At 47.1% G+C, this 22300-nt stretch overlaps 1 protein-coding gene across 4 annotated transcripts in view; it reads right to left on the reverse strand.

Annotated features, from left to right (window-relative positions):
• Positions 1-22300, reverse strand: part of GGNBP2 (gametogenetin binding protein 2) — a 347388-nt gene that overhangs the window by 17516 nt on the left and 307572 nt on the right. For all 4 annotated transcript variants that reach the window (XM_069614701.1, XM_069614703.1, XM_069614699.1 and 1 more), the window contains one exon: positions 1870-2115. In XM_069614701.1, coding sequence (XP_069470802.1) covers positions 1870-2115 — 246 coding nt within the window. The remainder of the gene's footprint in view (positions 1-1869; positions 2116-22300) is intronic.

A 22300-nucleotide genomic window follows, 5' to 3' on the forward strand; every position in this document is an offset into this window, starting at 1 on the left:
TAAGGTCTGACTTGCCTAGAAATAATGTTAGTTGTCTGAACAAGTTTTATGCGTTGGTCTGTGTACCTTCAAGCATTGTGTTTTTATAATGCGTTTTTGATTCCATGACCATTATAATACTTCTGGTTGTCCGTGTTTGTTGAACCCTTGGTATACTACAGGTTCTTTGTACCTTCTTACAGCCCTCTCTCCCCCTCCTAAGATAATCCTGGCTGCTCTGTCTACACTACCTTTCACTCAGGTGGTACAGCCTTATACTAAGGGTGGAGTCTTGTACTGTCTCTTCCCCCACCCCAAAGAACTGTGAGGCATGCCTAAAAATGTCAGTTGTGAACAAGTGGCCTCTTTCTGAGCCAAGTCAGGCACATAATATAGTGGTTTGAATTGGTTCCGAACCCTGCGCAGGCTAGGTCCCATCCTGTGGGGGTGGTCTGGGATAAGTAGTAGATTTATGGGCCAAACAGATTTGCTGCATGAAGGCATGTTTCTTCCCCTGCTGGAGGATTCCCAGTATTGCTGCATTTTAAGGACCATATCTGGCCATACTGTTTGGACTCTTGCCCCACATCTGCTCAGCAACAGAGACCCTCTACCCTCCCACCACCTGGCCAAGATGGGCACGCCACAGATTTGCTCAGGAAAGGACTTTACCTTCCATGGTATTTCCTGACCTGAGAAGGCACGAAGAAAACTAAAAAGGACAAGATGTCCAATGGACAGGGGGAGGGGGGGTGGATGTCACACTTGGCACATGCATTTTGAGTGTATAGTGATCAGTAAGGTGTGCTGTAAAATGCAGAAGTTCATGCATTAAAACAAAGAATATAGTAGAAAAATATCCTCTGCTACTTGTCTTGAAAACATCAGGCAAGTAATGAAAGTTACGTAATGGATAATGGCTACAAAGTACCCGTCACAATTCAAGGGGATATGTGCAGCCTAAAAACAAGTAATTTCATAAAGGGAGACAGGATTTCTCTGCAGTGGTTGCCTTTGGGACTGACCAGTGCCCTCAAAACAGATGAGTGAAAGCAAGTACAGCAAAAAAAGCTCTTACTTTCAAAAAGTTAGGATATGAATCAAACAAAACCAAAAAGGAGGGGGCAGGGTGGGGGCACTGATGAAGAGATGCACAACAATCTTTCCTAACACTAACCTAATAAAAAGGTAAGATGCATTATATTTCTCAGTATATCAGTGTAGTGTATTTTGTATAAGTGTCGACTGATTGTACCTATGGGTGTGCGCCTACTCCCCCACTCCTATTTATGAATTAATCCCAAGTGCTACATCACATAACCGTCCTTAAGAGACGCCTAGCATCTTTTATGGGTTGGGTGCAGTGCCCAACTTTATCAGTGGTTGTACTGCCCTCACCAAAAGGCTGTACAAAAATCACCCTAACAAAAATCCTTCTGCGAAATGGCAGCATGTTTATAACACAAGAATATGTCAGCTTCCATAAATATACTTTCCGGAAACCTTTAATTTTGGGAGCTTTTCAGTTGTTTAGCAGTCAGCAGACTTAAAATTAATAAAATTAAGTACTTAAAAAGAAACACTTGGGGAACACTTTGTAGTACTATGCTATTAATATTTCACCTCCTTAAAACGGACTTTTGTTAAATCCAAGATGAATACTTTTCTAATTCATGATAATCATTGCGAGAATAATCATAAGAACATTGAAACCAACTGATGCTCAACCCTCATTTCCATATTAAACACCCATCAGGTATGAAGTGTTCAGAGATCTGGGAAAAGACTCCAACCTAAATAGTCCTAGGAGGGGCTGGAGAAGAAACATAACAGCAAACCAATTCTTTACACAATTACTAATTAACGGCAGTATCAATTTAGACTACTTACAAGGAGCTCCTTTAAAGTCTTTGCACCCTTTGTAGCCTCGGGTGAAGGAGGAGTTTCTGTAGATACTGAACACTGCGATACATCGCCACTTCTGTGATCAAACCAAGACTGCCCAGTATTTTCTGATGTGCTACAGCAGCTCCCAACAGTACCAACTTTGGTCTCGTCAAGGTGACACTCTATGTGGCCTTTTCCTGAGGTCTCTCGATAACTTGGATCACCTGGGCAACTTCCTTGCTTAGGATTCTATAATTGAAGAGATTAAGTTAAAGTAACCATTTGCTTTATATGTGGGCAACCCAGCCAATGAAACTTAAGAAGAAAATATCAGTTTTTAATGCAAGGCTACTTCTTGGATACCTTGAACAAAAAGAAACCATATTTCAGTTGCAATGCATACCTTCACATGCTTCAAGAAAGAGTGCAAAACACATTGCATACAGATATTCTGAGGCAAATGTTATCCTAAAAGGGCTCAGATTACATTTCTCTGGCCTCTTCTAAAAAGCCAACCATCTATTCTAGTCTGTGTAGTAAATCTGGCATGGTTATTCCCCCCCCCCCGGCCCCTGCCACCACCCAATCAGATCGAATTACCCAATATTGACACTGAAGATTGTTAGGGAGTTTTACTAAAGTCCACCTGTGGTAGGACTGTAGAAGACTTACTGTTAGGTACGTTTTTTTCAACTGGGGTTAGACTTCATAAGACAGCTCTTGGTTTTAGGGCCCCAACTTCTAACATAGGCGTACTACAAAGGTTGTTAGAGCAGCCAGGCTCATTTTAGGAGGGAGGAATGTGAGGGGTAGAGCAGTACAAACAATAAGTCTCGGGAGGATAGTGTTAGGCAAAGTTTGTATGCAGTACCCTCTGGGAACACTACACACACTATGATTACAGGTGTAAGCAAACCAACCTTTGGTACATGTCTGTACAGTTTTGGCAGCATGTTGAGCAGCCAGACTCATCTCAAGAGGGCAATGTGAGCAGTAATGATGTTACAGAGGTTTACAATCACAGGTGTTCAAATAAACCCCTATACTCAAGGTTTCGTGGATAAATACTAATTAGTCAGTTCTAAAACATTCATTAGAAGGAGGAAATCATATTTGCATTATATACTTCAATACTTTTCAAAAGGAGTAAAAGGCAAAGGTTATCAGAACATAAAAGACTACAATTATTCTTAGACTGTACAAATACTTTGAGTTCACCAGAAGAGTCAATTAAATTCAATAAGTTAGGCCAAAGTCAATGGACTAAAGTCTTGGATATGATAAAGCAGTTCTGGTAAGTAAACGAAAAAGTCTACTTCACACGTTGGTAGAGTGACTGAGCAACCAGGCTTCTCAGAAGGGGTCAATGTGAGCTGTGGGGTTGCAACATAAGAGTTTCACAGTGACAAGTATCTAAATAACACTTACACTCAAGGTTTCTCCATTAAACAATTATTTAAACAGTCCGTTCAGTAAGCCTTCCTTCCAAGAGGCTTTTTGCTTCGAAAGCAGAGTCGACCACTGGACGAAGGAAGCCGAAGTAGAACTTGGAAGAGACACCTACTGCAACCCCTGGACCGTCAGTTTGCCCGGTGAAGCCCTGCAACTGTGCTGAAGCTCTGAATTCGCCCCGACTAGTGAAGACCTGCAAAGGACGACTTCTCCCCTTCAACCCCAAGACTAGCTCATCTGGAAATCCTCTCTGGGCTGGCTGTACTTCCATTGCTGCTGCAGGAACCAAAGTGCCAGGGAGAGGAACACCAGAATCGAGTGAGTGTGTTTAAGTCAGACCCGGGCTCCAGGAAGATCCTCCGGACTCCCAGAAGCAGGACTGACCAAGCGTGAGCCACCTCAAGAGTGCTGGACCCCAGATACGAGGAAAGTCTGAAGTGGTATCTGAGATCCGCAGTGTTGCCATTTTCTGAAACCGTGAAGTGCAGCTGAATTGAAGTTTGCCCGTTGCTGCCGCTGGCCTACAAGTTGTAGTGCAGGAGTCCCCAGACATCCTCTCTCTTGTCCCCATGACTGAGACCCAGAAAGAACAGGATCTTCAGGCCTACACAGGAATATAAGCCAGCGGTAACCATTTCTTCTAACCAAGGTTACTGTAAAACTAACGTGACTTACCTCTTGTTCTGTAGCCTTGCTTGTTCTCAGTTGAGACTTGTCTTGGTTGCTTTTGCAGTGTTGCTTGAAGCTTTGCCCCTCACAAACCTCCCAGCTTGTGGCCCTACAGTGATTCTATTTTTCTATAAAGGCTTCTAAAACATTGTGCAAGACTTTTACTTACCTGCAAGAAGTGCTTCAGCTCAGCTAGACTTTTGCTCAATTAACATTGGCTGGCCTGGCTCCCTGAAAGACTCTTTCCTCCGTTTTAACTTTCCTCCAGGAAAGGGTTAATTTACTTGGCAGTGGAGGGTTAAAAAGTACTTACCTGCTTCAGAATATTTGTGCAACCTTTGTTTTATTCCCAAACCCTTTTGTTCGACACCAACATCAGTATTTATCTAAACGTACCAGTGATATATTAATGTCCACAGTGTCCTAGTTATTTAAGTCACCTCAGGGTGTAGGGACTATCTGTGTCAATATACTTGTAGAGGGAATAGTACCTCGAACGTGGTAGCTCTACTTTTTAATCGGGGTATGCAAATAATACACTGAAGTAGATAGCATTTTATCAGCAGTCATAGTAATCAAAACATTAATACTGTTTCATTATTCAAAGTAGAACTTTCAATAATATCACATAGTAAAAAGCAAACATTTGCTAGTTCCAAATACACATGGTCTAAATGTAAAAAACTGTCTAAAAGCGATTTGTGACACATTTACCTAGATCTAATGAGGTAAGATATGTTTTATAAACATTATGAATTTTTCAGACTATAAATTTAGCATATGTCTATATCTCAGTCTGTGTGGCATCCCAAATGGGTACTTGCTTATTTAGAGAAACTAAGTGTATTTTGAAGTAGACGTGTTTGGATTTTATATTTCTCCCTTCTGAAGGCTTATTGAACTGACTTAAATTAATAATTGTTTAATCAAGAAACTGAGTGTAAGAGTTTATTTGAATACTTGTCACAGAATCTCTAAAAATACTACTGCTCAAATGGACCCCTCTTGAGACGAGCCTGGCTACTCAGCCACACTACCAACCTGTGTAGTAGATTTCTACCAAAGGTTGGGTTCCTATTGCTAGGAGGTCAAGGTTGCTGTAGTCTTCCAAAGGATACTGCACACAATCTTGCCTAACACCAGGCATTCGAAAGAGGAGTATGTCTGCATGGGGATGATAGAGGCAGGCATCCACCCAGGAAAGATCAAGGCTACAACCACGCTGGACTGGGTGCAGAGGATCTTGTAGCCATCAGGGAGGAGAGGGTCAAAGTTTGCGACAGAGCTGGCCGTGAACCATGTCTCGGTGAGACCGAGGACATTGAGGTCAAGTTCTTCCAGGAGGTAGCATAAGTCAGGAGTGTTTGACAGAACGAGAGTCGAGAGTGGCAAGATAAAGAAGGTTGCCAGCCTTAAAGGTCTTCCGGGGAGGGATACAAATCAGAGGTACACCCTGCAGAGGTGAAGGAGCCCAAGGCGGGGCAATAGCAGGGGAGAGGGCAAGGTAGCCAAGGGGTTGGGGGCAGCAGGAGATGAAAGTAAATTGATGAGGCGAGATTGGTGCCCATCAAAGAGGAGGAGATTGGCCTGAGGGTCTTCGACCAGGACGGTGCCATTAAGGTAGACATGAATGATGACCATAGAGGAGTCGAAGGGAGCCATGAGGACTTCCCAACGGGTGTCACCATTAACAGGAGAGGAGGCGACAGGACAGAGCACAGATCATATGAAGAGTCCATAGACCTGCCGAAGGAACGACAAAGTATGTCAGTGAGGGTCTGTCTGGAGGAAGCGCTGGAGTAGGTGTCAGCGATAGGCGACCAGGGTTGGAGGCCAAGATATTCTTTTTTAACTTCTTCCTACCAGATTTGGTGAGAAGGGAAGGATGGTCGATTGAGAAGCAGATGGAGAAGATGGGAGAAACAGCAAGCGCCATGGGTGTGGTAGCCAGAGGGGAAGTGGGGTAGGTGGTTGAGGGGGTGGGGGCAGGTAAAAGTAAAACAGAACAGTGAAGTCACTGGGCCAGCAAGTTACAGAAAATCAACAATACAAGCAAAGTGCAGGGCAAGTTAGCAAAGCACGGTTAGATTCGACTTAAATAAAATGCAAAACAGTTAGATCTGACTCCAAAGAGGAACGAATAGCTCTGGTTGGGGGTTTCCTTGGTCCCTCAGTCCAGGACTCTAGGCGAAGATTAGTTTTCTCTGGAAGACGTTGCACTCGTCGGTGGTCCAGGTACCACGGGTATTGAGAAATTTCAGCCCAGGAAAGTCAGTGACTCCTGGGTTGGCCCAGAACAAATCAGGTCTTGTGGCTAGTTGGTCCCACCAGTCTAAAGGAGGAAGTAGTCCTTGGCAGAGCTTCCCCGTCTATGGGAAAACTAGGTCTCAGCACAGCTGCAAGGCTTCACCAGTGCTTTTGCGGTCCTGCAAGGTGCTGCTGGCGTCTGAGTCTTCTTCGTATTTGATATTCCAGTGGTCGACTGCCTGTAGTCCCCAAAACCCTCGCCTTGTATGTGAAATTCCCATTCATTCACAGCTCTAAAGCTGTCAATCACACGGGGGCAGTGGGGGTCATCCTCTAAGACAGCCACCCGCCCAGTTGGAACTGGTTTCGGCCAGGCATGCTGCCAAAGGTCAGTGAAGTTTCGGGCTCCTCCCTCTTCCTTCCCAGACACACTGGCGTCTGGGCAGGATTCAGGGCTGAAGCCCTGTTTGGTAGGAATTGATGCAGTCCAACTGGTGTGGGTCTACAAAAGACATCTCTTGGTATTAGGTAACCAACCATTTAATATAGACCTGTACTAGACATGTTGGTAGTGTGACTGAGCAGCCAGGCTTATTTTAAGAGGGGTAATGTGAGTTGTAGAGCTGTAAAATGAAATCAGTAAACACATATCCAAGTAAACACTTAAAAGGTATAATAAAATGTATTTATATATATACACACACACACACACACACACACACACACACACACACAGGTATTTAAAGCATTCTTTAAAAAACAGCAATAGTAACATTAATCCCAAATTAGGATTCAATTAAAAAAGAATAAAGCAGGTGAATATGTTCTACATTTTCCAATACACTGAGACATCATATGTGTTCAGTAATAACACTTACTTTTGTATCACCTTTGCAGTATTGAGTTATAAGGGAGGGAAAGGTTATGGTTAGATCAGAACATACTGGTATTCTACAAAAACAGTTCGATTCTCCCAGAGGGATGCAGGCAGTCTTATCGCAGCAATAATAGTATTCAACAAGTATTCTACTGCCGGACTACATCTTGGAGCCATCGGCATGCTCCCACTCTCTCCCCCCGCGACCACAGGTGAGCCGCTTGCCCAGCAAGGCCCCCGAGCCCATTTTTGAATAAGAGCAGCAGCCCCAGGCCCCACGTGCAGCGTGGCCCAGAAACCCACTTCCTGGTCCCGCCTCCCTCCAACCCCGATTGGCTAACCCCTGCTCTCTGCCAATTCCACTCGAATTCTGATTGGAGTGCCAAAGGTCATCAGTGACCCTCCCAGGGGCAGCCCCTGCGGCTAAGGACCCGAGGCAAAGGGCGGCTCCAATAGAGGCGGCACCAGTAGTGTCTGCAGGGGAAGCCAATGAAGCCAGGAATCGGCAGACACCAACAAAAACTGAGTGTGGCATGGGTGGGGTGTAGAGCAATTACTCTATTCCAGAAAACCCCTGCCACTCTACCTTAACTTTCCATAGCATAGACTGCCATAGACTTGCATAATGCATACTTAGAAAGACTTGCAACCACTGCAAATGGACTGTAAATGTTGCCCTGCAATACATACCAACTTACTTACCAATTTCTGCTAGTACCACACCTGGAGGGAACTGTGTAGATTAGCCTGCGTCGCATCTAGATGGGATCAAGATTTTTAGCATGCACCACACTTGGAGAATTCTTAACATGTGCACACATGGATGGAATCCTCAACCTAGCGTGTGTCGCACCTAAATAGAACTGTGAATGCTAGCATGTGCCACACTCAGACATAATTCCTAACTTTGGCCTGTGCCGTATCTAGACAGGATTTTGAATGTTAGCGAGTGCCACACCTAGACGGAATTATGAAGATTGCCAAGTACTGCACTTAAAGGAATTGAGAATGTTGGCATGTCCCACCAACTTGATAGCATTATTAACATTGGCCTGTGTGGTATCTGGATGGTATTGTTAGGGTTGGCGAGTGCCACACTCAGACTGAATTGTGTAGGGCAGCAAGTGCCACACTTAGATAAAATTGTCAATGCTTGCATGTTAAATGTCACATAACCCACTAACCAATATAAACCCCAACTCTGCATACTTAACTCACAACCATCTCTCGCACAGCCAGCTGCACGCACTTCACCACACTGCAACAACACATAAGCCGCACCAACAGCACACGCAGACTGAGCCTGATCCAATACGCGCCCCAAAGCTCAGCACCCGGTGTCTACCGAGTTGAAGCTGCCAACAGTACACCACTCCTCCCGCTATCCTACGCCCTCTTCACTTTACTAACCCATCCCACCTTAACGTTTACAGATCCTCCAGAGCGCCTGGGGACCAATTCCGTTGGTGACGGTGCGCTATTTAAGTACCGTTAACATAACAATTAAAATCTTCAAGGGAACACGCACTGCCAAAGCCAATAGGTTTAGAAGGGGCCCTTTAGGGAGCCAGGACAGCCAAAGGCAATGGGCCAGTTCAAAGTTGTGATGCTCTTAGAAAGTGTTCTTAAAAAGTCAGTAGTTCCAATAGAAAATCACAACAACTCAAGAAGTCACCTTGAAGGTGAAGCTGAAAGGCCAGTGCAAGTGAGTTGAGGTCAACTCAAAAGAGGGTAAAATAGCACCCCAAGGTAGGAAGCACCACAAAAGGCAAAAGGTTGATGTACCCCCCCACCCAAACCCCACAGTACCTGTGAACTGAAGAATATGTTCCAGCTGGATGCCTTCTGATTGCAGTGCAGCAGACCCTTGTTCTTAGTCATTGTGACGAAAGGGAGGACGTCTAGCGGGCTCCTGCGGCAGCACGAGAGGGACACTGTAGCAATGGATTCTCCTGGATCCAGCGGTTCTTTGTGGTTTTGGCGCCTTTTTCTCAGCACCGAAGAAGAACAAACAGCTCTGGTTAGAAGTCACTTGATCCCTCAGTCCTGGACTCTGGTGAGGGGACTATGAAGAGTTCATGCTTCTGTAGGGTCCTCTGGATGCCCACAAAGTTTTGGCAGGATTTGCACTTCGGAAGACGATGCACTTGATGGTCAGGGGCCCCTGGGTATTGGGATTCTGCAGTCTTCAAAAGTCACAGCAAGTCAGGGGTTGCGCCAAAATGAAGCTAGTTGGTCTGAACAGCCCAGCAAGTCATCCCATGCAGGTCTTGCTAGTCAAAATGAAATTCAGGGTCAGCACAGCTGCAGGGCTTCACCGGGAACACGGTCAAGGAGGGTGCTGCTGACGTATCTTTTGTTCGTCGGATGTCCTCCAGTGGTCTACTGCCTCTAGTCTCAAAACCCTTGCCTTTTAATCAAGTTCCAATTCATTCGAAGCCCTGGGCTGTCATGCACACAGCAGTGTGGCTGTCCTCAAGGACAGCCAGCCGGCCAATCAGAACTGGTTTCACTCACGCACACACATCTAGAGACAAAGGACAGGGAAGTCTCGGGATCCTCCCTCACTTCCTGCCTTTCCAGACTGTTAGGGAGAATTCTCAGAAATGTGCTAATTCCCTCCACCTTAGAGACACCCATCAACTTTGCTGGATTATGAGGACTTGATTTTTTTTTTTAACCTGGAGAGAGTGAGACCCCTTTTCCCACTCATGTATTTTAATGTGATTTTTGAACTTTTGTTTTTTACATTGTGTACCACAGCACCTTCAGTGCAGTGGCACAGGGAAGTCTTCCATATTTCCTAAAGGTTTAAATACCTTCTCTGGGATAAACTACCGTTTCCCAGAGCAGTAAAGTGAAAATGACTAAATACATTTGTAACTTCATAGACCCAGCACACACCATCTTACAATAAACTGCTGGAGGGGTTACTTAGTATCCCCTTTGTCTAGCTTCTCGTGTAACATTTTTATGTTGCCATTTTTTTCAGACTGGCTGATGGCAGTGGTTTACTTTTAACTACCATGCGTTCGCAGTTGCAGCAAAGCACCCAAGGGTGCCATTTTTGTTAAAATAGCCTGGTCTTTTTTTGCCATTTCTTTGTGGAAAAGTCCTTCTTGAGATTTACTCTGCGCACCAAACCAGGTTTGTTTCCTTAGTTTGCTTTGCCTTTGGTGGGATTCATGAGTAAAGCCTGCCTCTGGCTCCTGAGTGTCTGGGGTGGGCAGGAAGTGCCCGAACCTCCCTGTGCTTAGTCTCCTAAGAGACTCAAATGCACTCTGTAGTGATTGGCCAGTTGACTGACTGGCAAGGAAAGCCACCCTGCTTGGTGACTGATAGCTAGGCTGGTATGAATGGGAGAAACCGGAATAAAAGCTAAGGCTTTTGGCTTGGAAGGCAGAGTCGACCACTGGACGAAGGAACCAAAGAAGAAATTTAAGAGGATGCTTGCTGCAACTCCTGGACTGGTGGTTTGCCTGGAGAAGCCCTGCTGCTGTGCTGAAACTCCAAATTCGTATCGACAGAAGCCCCTGAAAGGACGACTTCTCCCTTTGAGTTGGTGGGACTAATCAACTCCAAAGTAAGCCACCTGGACATCTTCTCAGAGCTGGTTGAATTTCCACAGAGTTGCTGCTGGAAACGTAATAGCCAGGGAGAGGAGCACCAGATTGTGTGTGTTGCTTTTAAGTTGGCCAAGAGCTTCAGGAAGATCCTCTGGACTCCCAGGAAGCAGGACTGACCGAGTCTGAGCCCCCTCAACCAAGTGTGGGACCGCAGAAGCAAGGAAAGTCTCAACAGAAAAGTGCCACTTGTTTGAAGATTGCTGGTTGCAAATGGTGACTGTCCCATTGCAGTGCAGGAGTCCACAGAAGTCTTCCCTTTTGTCCCCACGACTGAGGCCCAGGAACAGTGAGATCTGCAGAGCTGCACAGGAACCAGAGACATCTGCTGCACTTTTTCTTCAATGCAAAGGTACTGTAAAGTCAGAGAACGTACCCCTTATAGTAGACTTGCTTGCATCTTCTACGACTCAAGTCTAAACAGCTTGTGGCCTACATTGATTCTTCTTTTCTTCAAAGACTTCTAAAGCAATGTGCAGACTGTTTATTACTTACCTACCAGAAGTGCTTCAGCTCATATAGACTTTCGCCAATTGCCTTTAGCTTAACCTGTTATACTGAATGACTGCGCTTAAGGGATCCAAAAGTATTTGCCTGCTTAAGAATATTTGTGGTCACTGGTTAGTTCTAATAACCTTTTCCTTTGACCAAGTTCCAAGTTATTCTAAATGCAACAGTAAGATATTAATGTACCCAGCACCCTAATTATTGAAGTCACCTTAGGGTGTAGGTTGTGGCTGTGGGCCATCCTAAAAGGGTCTGTACTGATTTAGAAACTAAGTGTAGTTTTGGAGTGTGTGTTGCTTTTATATTGCTCCTTTCTGAAGGCTTATTCTAACTGACTGATGAATAAATGAATCATTGTTTATTCAAGAAACCTTGTGTAAGTGTTTATTTGAATACTTGTCACTGTGAATCTCTGTGCAACTCCCCTATAGCTCACATTGACCCCTCTTGAGATAAGCCTGGCTGCGCAACACTCTACCAACCTGTGTAGTACAGACTTATACCAAAGGTCCTATTGCCAGGAGGTCAGGGTTGAAGACAGGTGCCATTTTGCGACAATGGTCACCCTTGGGTGCTGTACTGCAGCTGAGGCATCAGCCTGCAGATACATGGCACAAGGTAGTAAAAAAAACAAAAAACAAAAAAAAAACACTGCTACCAGCCATTCAAGTGAGTTAGTCTAACAGAAATTATAAGTTACTCACCGTCGTGACGAACTTACTCTCCTCCATACTGCATGGGCGTCCCTTCCAAGGGACGGGAGATGGAACCTTTTTCACAGAAAAAACCTTCCCCCTTTAAATTTAGAGGGGCGCGAGGGTGCGTCCCCCGGGAGCATGCGCTGCCCTGACTCTGCCCTCTTGCGCCACACCTCAGTCCCCATAGACGTGTTGACAATAGATTAACATTGCTTAATGATACCTGATTCATGGGGGGGGGGGGGCTGGTGGGGGAAAAGGGATGGTGGGACGCATGTTGTATTAAAAGGCATTTGTACCGCGCACCGTCACCAACGGAATTGGTCCCCAAGCGCTCTGGCGGATCTGTAAACAAGAAGGTGGGATGGGTTAGTAAGGTGAAGAGGGAGTAGGATAGCAAAAGGAGTGGTGTACTGTTGGCAGCTTCAACTCGGTAGACACTAGGTGCTGAGATTTGGGGTGCGAGTGCTGGATCAGTGTCAGTCCGCGTGTGATGTTGGTGCGGCTTATGTCTTTCGGTGTGCTGAAGTGTGTGCAGCTTGTTGTGCAAGAGATGGTTGTGTGCATTTTTTGAGTGAGTTAAGTATGCAGAGTATTTGAGCTTATATTGGTTAGTGGGTTATATGACATTTAACATGCTAACATTCACAGTTCTGTTGAAGTGTAGTACTTGCAGACCTACATAATTCTGTCCAAGTGTGGCACTTGCTAACCTTCACAATATTATCTAGATGCGGCGCAGGCTAATGTTCATAATTCTATCTAAGTGTGGGACATGCTAACGTTCTCAATTCTTAAGTGTAGCGCCTGCTCCCATTCACAATGTTATCTAGATATGGCGCAGGCTAAGTTTGAGAGGTATGCAGAGAGGTGAAATTGTTAGTGGATTCATTAATTGGCATTGCTGTCCTTGAAACTATGTCTAGCTGTGATGCTTGCTATCATGCTCTATTCCATCTTAGTGCGGCACTTGTTAATCTTCAATATCCTATCTGGATGTGAGGCAGGCTAGTAAGCACGATTCCCTCCAAGTGTGGCACTTGTTAACATTCAGTTTCCTCTAGGTGTGGCACATGCTAACATTCATAATCCTATCTAGATGCAATGCAAGATAAAGTTAGGAATTCCGTCTAAGTGTGGCACATGCTAACATTTCCAGTTTCATCTACGTATGGTGCATGCCAAAATTCATGATCCCATCTAGATGCGAGGCAGGCTTTAAGAATTCGATCTAAGTGTGGCGCATGCAACATTCACTTTTCTATCATTTCTATCAGAGTTCTATAAACTGTGGTACATGCTAACTTGTGTAATTTCATTTAAGTGAGGCAAATGCTGATATTCACAAACCTATCTAGATGAGACGCAGGCTAGTGCCCACAATTCCCTCCAGGTGTGACACTTGTTAACATGGACTAGTATGTTATGATGCAATGCAAGGCAACATTTCCAATATATCATGGATAAATTCAGGCTGGTGGTCACAAATCTTTCTAAGTATGCATGGTCTATGTTCTGGAAAGTTAAGGTAGAGTGGCGGGGGCTTTCTGGTGTAGAGTAATTGCTCTGCACCCCACCCATGCCACACTTACAGTTTTTGTTGGTGTCTGTTAACTGCTGGCTTCACCTGCAGACACTGTTGGAGCCACCCTTTGCCTTGGGGCCCTTCGCTGCGAGGGCTGCCCTGGGAAGGTGGCTTTAAGAGTATAGAATGAGCGAAACGGGGTGAGGGGGTGGGCAGGGAGGGTTGGGGAAACCAAGGCAAAGGGACGCAGGGGAGATCAGAGGGGTCAAAATCCACAATGGAGTCGAAGGGAACAGGGACAAGGTCTCAAAACAGTGCCGTGCTCACCTGCTACGTCAAGCTGCAATCAGGTGTGAAGGGAGCATTCGTGGAGGCAAGCCAACGGATGGCTGCAGATAGCCAATCACGTTTACCTGGCGGCCAGGGAAACCGGAGGGAAGGGGAAACCGAGGGAAGGGGACTAAGGACCAAGTACATTAGTCACTACGTTCTAATGTACTCTTACATCATGTCTCCTTTCCTCCATACTGCATGGGTGATTACAACTGAGTGTAGCCCCCGGGTGGCGAGGAGACCCACCTTAAGCAAACAGGTTACTAAGAACCACCTGTCCGAAAGCCGCGTCTGATCTAGAGCCATCATCCAAACAGTAGTGCTTGCAGTAAGCTGAAGGGGTGGCCTATGTGGCCGCCCTGCTCATGCCTTGCCAGGGGACATGCCTCTGGAATGCGATGGCTGTTGCCTTGGCTATGACTGCGTGGGCGTGCATGTTGGCCAGCAGTGGCTTATGCTGTCCCTCGTAAGCTTCTTTGATGGCAGAGACCACTCAACGGGCTATGGAGGCTTGATGTCAGGGCTGGGGGCTGGTTGTTTCTTTAAGAGTTGTTTTTTTTTTTTTTTTTTAAGATGGAGGAATGCAGGGTTTCCCCAGGTTAAGATGGAGGAATGCTGAGCTTATCTGATTGGGAACCTGGTTAGTGTGCAGGATTCTATAACTGCATTTCATTACTTAGAATCTCAGACAGGTTGTGTGTTAAGGTTTTCCTTAATTTAAGGCCTTATCCAGAGAAAGCATCAGAAGTAACAAATTAACAGTAGCTGAGGAAATCGTTTTCCTGAAGACTGCAGGTGGGAGCATTACTTTTTGAATACAAATAATCAGAGGATGTAATTTAATCTCACTAGCAGCTCGGAGTTCATTTAAAAGTATAAGAAACTGAAGCTGAGAAGTTTGTGGTCGGCAGCTACTGCTTAATCAACTTTGAATACATTGGCAAGACTTGAATTAGTTTGAAACGTTAAGCGCGTGTGTTTTTTCAAGTGCATGCTTCATCTGAAGTGGCGCGCGAGTTCAGAACAAATTAAATGCGTGTTTTGAAGCGCGTGAATTTTTGAGCCGTCGCAAGTGCGATGCAACGTTATTTTGGGAGCGCGAGAGAAGCGCGCGTGTTTCATCTAAAGTTGAGCGCGAGTTCGGAACAATTACATACGCGTGTTTCTTAAGCGTGTGAGTTTGAGGTGACGTGAGCACAAGGCTACGTATTTTGGCAGCGCAAAAAAGAGGCGCGTGTAAATGGAACATTATTTTAATTAGCGCGTGGTTTTCTTGTGCACGTTTCTTGTGCACGTTTCTTTAAGATTTGTTTTGCGCGTGTTCTACTTTTCCACTGATTATAAACTTTAGGTGCAAATAAATTCTCGTACTTGTATCATCTTGCTAAAACTGCTGTAGTGGCAAGATGTTTTCTATAGGATTCTGCAAGACTATGTATGAACAATGAAAGCAGAGCAACAGAAAGGACAGCAATTCTAAAAAGAGTTGATTATTCTCAAAAGAAAAGGTTTAAGCAACATTACTTATGCATTTACCAGAAGAGATGTTAAGCAGAAAACAAGAGTTCATTCAACAGAAGTCAAAAACGAAAAGAACTTTGTCTGCTCATCATTATAAGCAAAAGATAAGTGGAGTATTCAATTTCTACAATCTCATTCTGGTTGAAATGCAGTTACAGAACAGATACAGTTTTTGATAGGGTTTACAGAGTCAAACCTTTGAACTCAATTTCTTGTACAGAAGAAAACTGGAAACTCGTTTTTCACATGTTAAAAGTCTAAAGTGAACCATTCAGCCTCTAAGCAGTTAGCAGAGGTTCGGCAGTTAAAAGTCTTTCACTTAATTAACATTTATCCAAAAGATTAGTTACACAGTTTAATTATAACCAGGTAAATATTTTTTCACTACAGATTCCAAAGACCGTCTGGAGGTTGAGAGTCTGCAGTTTTCTCGTTTGTTGTTTTCTCCACTTTCCCTTACTTGGCGAGTGAACTCTTAGTGAGGGTCTGTGGGATCGGCTTCTGCGGAATACGTCACGCCAGTCCTGACACCCGATACCCTGGTCTTGATCTGCCAAAGGTGACAAACAGTGCCTCCGACTTGTGGAAGCCCTTGGTCCTGTCCAAGTAGAATTTCAGGGCACACCCGACATCCAGGCAGTGAAGAACTCTATGCCTCGTCTTTGGGCTCAGCAAAGAACATAGGCAGCACTATTTCTTTCAGATGGAATGCAGAAGGCACCTTTAGGTAGGAATGCTGGGTGTGTCCACAGGACCACTATCCTTGTGAAACGTAGTATAGGGCTCTGAGGCGACCAGCGCCTGCATTTTGCCGACTCTGCGAGATGAGGCCAACTAGCAAGGCTGCCTTAATGGTGACCAGCCTGATGTCCGCGGATGGCATTGGTTCAAATCCCGTATCCCGGCCCCAGACACCTGTAAGAAAGAAACCAGCATCTAAAATGCCCTATCCAAAAAAGTTGCAGGCCTCCAAATCAAAATTAACAACAAGAAAGACTTTATCCAACTCGAAACCCAACACCACCCCCACACGCACCAGCCTTCACCACCCTCCCCCCAACCCCCTCACTCGCTTCAGCTTCTCCAAAGTTTCCACGCTAGAAGTGGAAAAAATCATACTCTGCCTCAAACCTTCTAACTGCCAAGGCGACCTATGCCCACCTCAAATCATCAAAGACACAGCCAGAGACCTATCTCCATACATTACCAAACTCATCAACGCCTCCTTCTCCTCAGGCACTATCCCCAACAACCTCAAAGAATCCTGGGTCCGCCCCTGTCCTAAAATCCTCGACAAGATAGCCCATCTACAAATTCAAAAATTCCTTGAACATAACCGACACTCAGAGATATTGGGAAAACTGACTTATTGCTACTATTAGACCTCTCGGCAGCTTTTGATCTTGTTGATCATAAAATCCTATTTAACCACCTTGAGCTCTGCTGCCCACTTTTCACAGGAAGCTATTGGCTGGATCAAATCCTTCCTGAGCAATAGATCCATGCGCGTCTTTTCTACCACAGCCTCCGCTGACCCCATCACATGCGGGGTCCCTCAGGGGTCATGTGTCTCCTCCACACTGTACAACGTGTTCACTAAGCCTCTGTTTGATGATCGACGGTCTGGGTATCACCTACACTATGCCGATGATACCAAGATCCTCATCCCGCTGACGGGAGATTGCAACACGGATTTGGCCTTGGTGAACAAGGTGTACCTCATCATCCAGGCATGGACGGCCTCCCACAGTCTATGCCTGAATGATGACAAGACCGAACTCGTCATCCTGGGATCAGCCACGAACCTAAACAAATTGGACCTCAACTACTCTAGCTTTACCATAGACTGCAACTCTGTAAAGGTAGCTAAGGAAGTGAAAACCTTCAGCATCTACCTCGATTCCACCCTCTCCTTCCACAAACAGATCAACTCCCTGGCCTCCGCCACAGCCTACACATGCAAGCTCATACGCTCAGCCAAACCCATCCTCTCCACCCAAAGCTGCATTACTCTAGCCAGAGCCCTCATACTATCAAAACTGGACTATTGTAACTCCCTCTATGTAGGTGCTAACAAACAGGTTACCAATAAAATCCAGATCCTACAGAACAATGCTCTGAGAGCAGCGCTTAGCTTCCCTAAAAGAGAACACATCTCGAATATTAGGAGAACTCACAACTGGCTCACCACCTCGGACAAAATCCTGCTTAAGGTAGTCTCCCTCACTATGCAGTCCCCCGCTATCTAGCGGACAGAATAACTAGATACACGCCCAACAGACACCAGAAATAGCAATGCTAACCTGCTCGCTGTTCCAGGATTCAAGCGAACGAGAATGGGTGGCAATAGCTTCCAGGTGAAAGCAGCACAACACAAATACTACCACCCTCCGTTAGAGCCCCACAAACCTACCATCAATTTAGGCGTAACTATATCCAGTGGCTAAAGAACAGACTTTGTAAATTTCCGTCATCCTGTAACTCTCTCATAATTGTACTCCGTCTCCTGTATCTGCATTTCCTCACTGCGTCCTGGTATAATAATGTAAATAATGTACAGCACTGTAACTAAGCTGAGAATATACTTGTAATGCCTGCGCCCTCATACCTTCTGGTCCAGTGCGCCATATAAATAAACAAACGTTTTGTGCGCCAGGGCACACAAAAATATGTTGAGGTCCCACAGAGTCTGGCGAGTCCCGTCAAACGTTTGACAATCTGGTTGGAAGATGAAAAAACCTCCTCAGAGTTTCTATAGGCCTCAATGGCCGCCAAGTAAGTGCAGCAAGTGTACCTGCACGCCGGAATGGGCAAGGTGCACTGAGAAGGAGAGCATGTCATCCAAGGTATATGCAAGGGGGTTGATATACTTTGAGTCTGCCAAGTGGCAGAACCTGGTCTACTTGACTCATACTGGGTACTGGTGGTCTTGCTCCTGGTGCCCTGCATCACTAGATTAGCCTGTGAAAGGCTGAGATGACATAGCGTGACCTGCCCAGGAATCACACGGAGGGCTAGTTTCTGTTGAGCGGGGTGGATGACCCCCCCCCCCGGCCCCCTGCCGCTCCAGAAGATGTGCTGGTCCGTTCGGAAGGAAAATAGGTGGTCTCTCCGAGAGGCTGAAAAGCTCCGAGAACCATGGCCTGGCTGGCCACCAAGGGTCTTTTAGAATGATGCGGAGGTGGCGAGACTCCTTGATCTTTCATATCACCTTGTGTATCAGCTGTGTGGGCGGGAAGGCGTATGCTGTAATTCCGTCCCACCGAATCTAGAATGCATCGCCCAGGGAGCCCGGGCCCTGACCCTGCCAGAGGCGAACACTTCCTGTTGTCCCAGGAGGCAAAGAGGTCCCCATGGGGGTGTCCCCATTTGCTGAAGATCTCCTGCAGTACTATTTTGTTCAACTGCCATTCGTAGTTGTCCGCTCCCAACCCAGGGCCCATTCCCACATGCTGATTGCCAGTCTGCACAGTGGAAGGGATTTGGTACCTCCCTGCTTGTTGACATAGAACATGCTGGTTGAGTTGTCTGAATGAAGACGACCTTACCCTCTATAACCGGAAGGAATGCTCCGAGTGCCAGCCACATAAACTTCATTTACAGTCAATTGATCTGGTACTCCTGCTGGGTCCTGGTTGTCCAGGGTGGCGCCCCATCCCTCGAGAGAAAAGGTTTGCACATCCGCAGGTTGCAGTCCCTGGACCACCATGTGAGGTCAGGGTGAAGAGAAGGAGGAATGGATCATCTCTGAGAGCCCCGCTCCTGGTTCCACGATGCTGCAAAGGGTATTGTACAAAAATGTCGCCCTCATTTGTGCGCCCCTGCGACTTGGAGGCACACAAAATGAGGGTGACATTTACTGTGCCCAAGCAGAGCGGGTGTTGCGGGGGTGTCCCCTGCTTACCATTTCCGAAAGCGGGGGACACGCAAGAAAAGAAAAAAGCACCCTGCAGCGTCAGCTCTAACCCACGTTAGTGGGAAGAGCTGACGCTGCAGGGATAGCAGGGGGCAGGCGGCACACTTCTGCGTGTGCCGCCCTAAAGTTGAGTGGAGTGGGAGGGGTAATGTAGGCCGGGGGAAGCAGGCACAGTGATCCATGTGATCACTGCGCCGCGCCGTAACTAGTGTCAGCATTTTCAGCCGTTGTAGTTACGGGGGTACAGTGATCACATAGATCCCTGCAAAGTGCAGCTGAATCCTCATCCAGAGTCTCGTGTGGGGGGCGGCCAATAGAACTGCTGTCATGAGACCCAGAAGGTGTTGGTACCACCAGGCTGATGTCACTTCTCTAATGAGAAAGTGTGCCGTGGTCCTCTTGATGGCCATGATCTTGTCCTCCGAAGGAAAAACTCACAGCACATGTCCCAAGAAGGTCAGTCTCTGCCTAGGCTGCAGCTGCGACTTGAGGTTGAGCGAAAATCCCAGCTCATGGAGTAAATTCATGAGAGCATGGGAAGTGTGGTGCATCGCTTCCGTAGATGTCGACATGACGAGCCAGTCGTTGAGGTAGGGGTAGATGTGGTGGCCATGAGGCCTGAGGAGGGCTGCCACTGTATTCATCAGCCTTGTAAAGACCCTGGGGGCCAAGTTGAGGCCAAAAGAAAGCACCTTGTATTGGAAATGGTAGCCCATGATCCTGAATCATAGAAAGGAATGATGAGGCTGCCAAATCGGGACATGCAAATACGCGTCTTTCAGATCCAGGGAGCACATCCAATCTCCCTTGCACAATGTCTGAGCTATCAAAGCTGCTGTAACCATCTTGAATTTTTGTAGAGGTAGGGAGAGGTTGAGGGTGGAAAGGTTCAGCACAATTTAGGCCTGCCTGTTTTTTTTCTGAATGGCAAAAATCCTGGAGTAAAAGCCCAAGCCTCGCTGGGACTTCCTCCACCGTCTGGCTCTTGAAGAGCAACCGGATGTCCGCCAAAAGAGATGCTGTCCCAACCTGTGGGAGTGGAGAAGAGGGAGGCGAGGCTAGGATAGGATAGTGAGGCGGTACCCAGTGGATATTACAGAGAGGATCCAGGGGTCCACAAAATTCTGGCACCAGAAATGTGCATGGAGCGCAAGCCTGCCCCCCACTGGAGACAAGTGGACCTGGAGGGGCATCTTATGCCTTCTTTCCCTCCGAGGCTGTCGTGGAGGAGGGGGACTGAAAAAGTCACCCATCCTCAAACCCCCTTTTGTTGCTTGCAGGGATTTTGCATCGGTGAATGGTCAGAATGCCCGGACCTCTGCTCTTGGAAGCCGCAGAACCCTCCGTATGTATGCCCTTTTCAGAGCGCTGCTGTGACTGGGTGTACATTTAATGGGCGGGGTCTTTGTAAGGATAAATAAAGACTTGGCCGTTCGTGAGCTGTTTTTCTTTTTGTCCAGCTCGTCTGTGGTAGAGTGGAAGAGGTCACCCCCTTCGAACGGAAGGTCTAAGATGCGTTCCTGAACATCCGGGTTGAATTTTGTAGCCCGGAGCCAGGCCGTTCTCATGTCCGTGGCAATGCAGGTGGCCCAGCCAGAGGTGTCAATGTGGGCCACGGTGGACTCCATGATGTCCTGCACCACCATCTTGGCCTCTGCCAATCCTGCCTGGAATCGTGATTTGCTCTGTGCCGGAAGCTCTGGGAGGAAATCTGCAATTTTCAGGGGCGCCTATGCTGGGGCCTGAGGCGCCAGAGTCATTAGTGGGAGCATGTCCCTGATGGCCTCCCTGTGTATGACCCCCATCTGAGATTTCTTGAGCCCGAGGAACCTTTAGAACAATCTGTCCTCAGCAGCTGGAGAGGTGGTAGGCTATGTTGACGGGGTAGCGGGCGGCTGCTGGAGCCGTTGCGTGCCCTACCCATACAGACGCAGTGGGAACCTGCCTTGCGCGAAGGAAGGGTAAGCTGTAGGCCACATACCTGGTTGACACCAGTCCCACCTTGAGACACGTTCCTCCACCTGCTGCCTGCCTGGGAGCGGCATCAGCCGGATGTCTGGCACGGTGGCCATTTTGTCGAGCTGCCCTATACGTGCCTGCATCGTGTTGCTCGACTCGCTGGGCCTCGCCCGGTCCATGACTGGTTCATGGGGCCTAACCTGTTCCTCAGGCCGAGGCATGGTAGGCGCTTCGCCCTCTGCGGATCAGCCGGTACAACTGTATAGGCGCCCTCTCGGACAGGATGCCGGTACTAGGGCATAGCCCCTCGGGTGAAGACCTGGTAAAAGAACCTTCCGGTCCCTCAGCACTGTCACTGGGAGGATCCACTGCCCCCCCCCCCCCTCGGCCTGCCAGCCGATAGCCGATTTAGCCTTGGTACTTGTGCAGGTACTAGGACCTGAGCGGTCCCTCCCGCGCAAGAGTCTCCTTGGGAAGGAGTCACCCTTGCGGGGTGCACTGGAAAAGAGTGGAACTACCTTGGGCTTGGATCGATGATGGACAAAGTCCTTTAGGTCCTTTGGAGGCACTCTCTGGAAGAGCTCCCTCCACCTGGCTAGTCTGTTCTTCAGAGACCTCGAGGAGCGCGCGTTGCACATGGTACAAGCTTGCCAGCCTTGCTCTGGGCCAAGGCATCGTAGGCAGAGGGCGTGGGGGTCTTCAGTTGGAAAGCGTCCGTCACAGGATGAACACCTATTGAACCCTGTAGAAGTCAACATGCGCCGTGGAGGAGCGTGACGCCTGTGAACAGAGTACCTGAATGATAAAAAGACAGAAGGAACAAGTTACTTACCTGTAATTGCTGTTCTCCAGCATGGGTCTGGCATGGATTCACATGCTCAGGAATATTCCCCGTCAGGCCGGGAATCCTCGGTAAAGTAAAAAATCAGTATCAGTTTTGTTTCTGATCTGTCTTTCTTAGTAGTAACCAATCACTGGTCTCTGGGTCATACTGCCCCCAGCTGATGACTGCCCTCTCCCAAAGCCCTGCCCCTGGCAGCCATCCTCAGATTTGGTAGCACGTAAAGTGGCAGTATGACCAAGTGAAGAGCCGCACAGGGGTAGGAG

This window comes from Ambystoma mexicanum, chromosome 9 (assembly GCF_040938575.1).
Source record: "Ambystoma mexicanum isolate Mex_15411 chromosome 9, UKY_AmexF1_1, whole genome shotgun sequence".
NCBI classification, from domain to species: Eukaryota; Metazoa; Chordata; class Amphibia; order Caudata; family Ambystomatidae; genus Ambystoma; species Ambystoma mexicanum.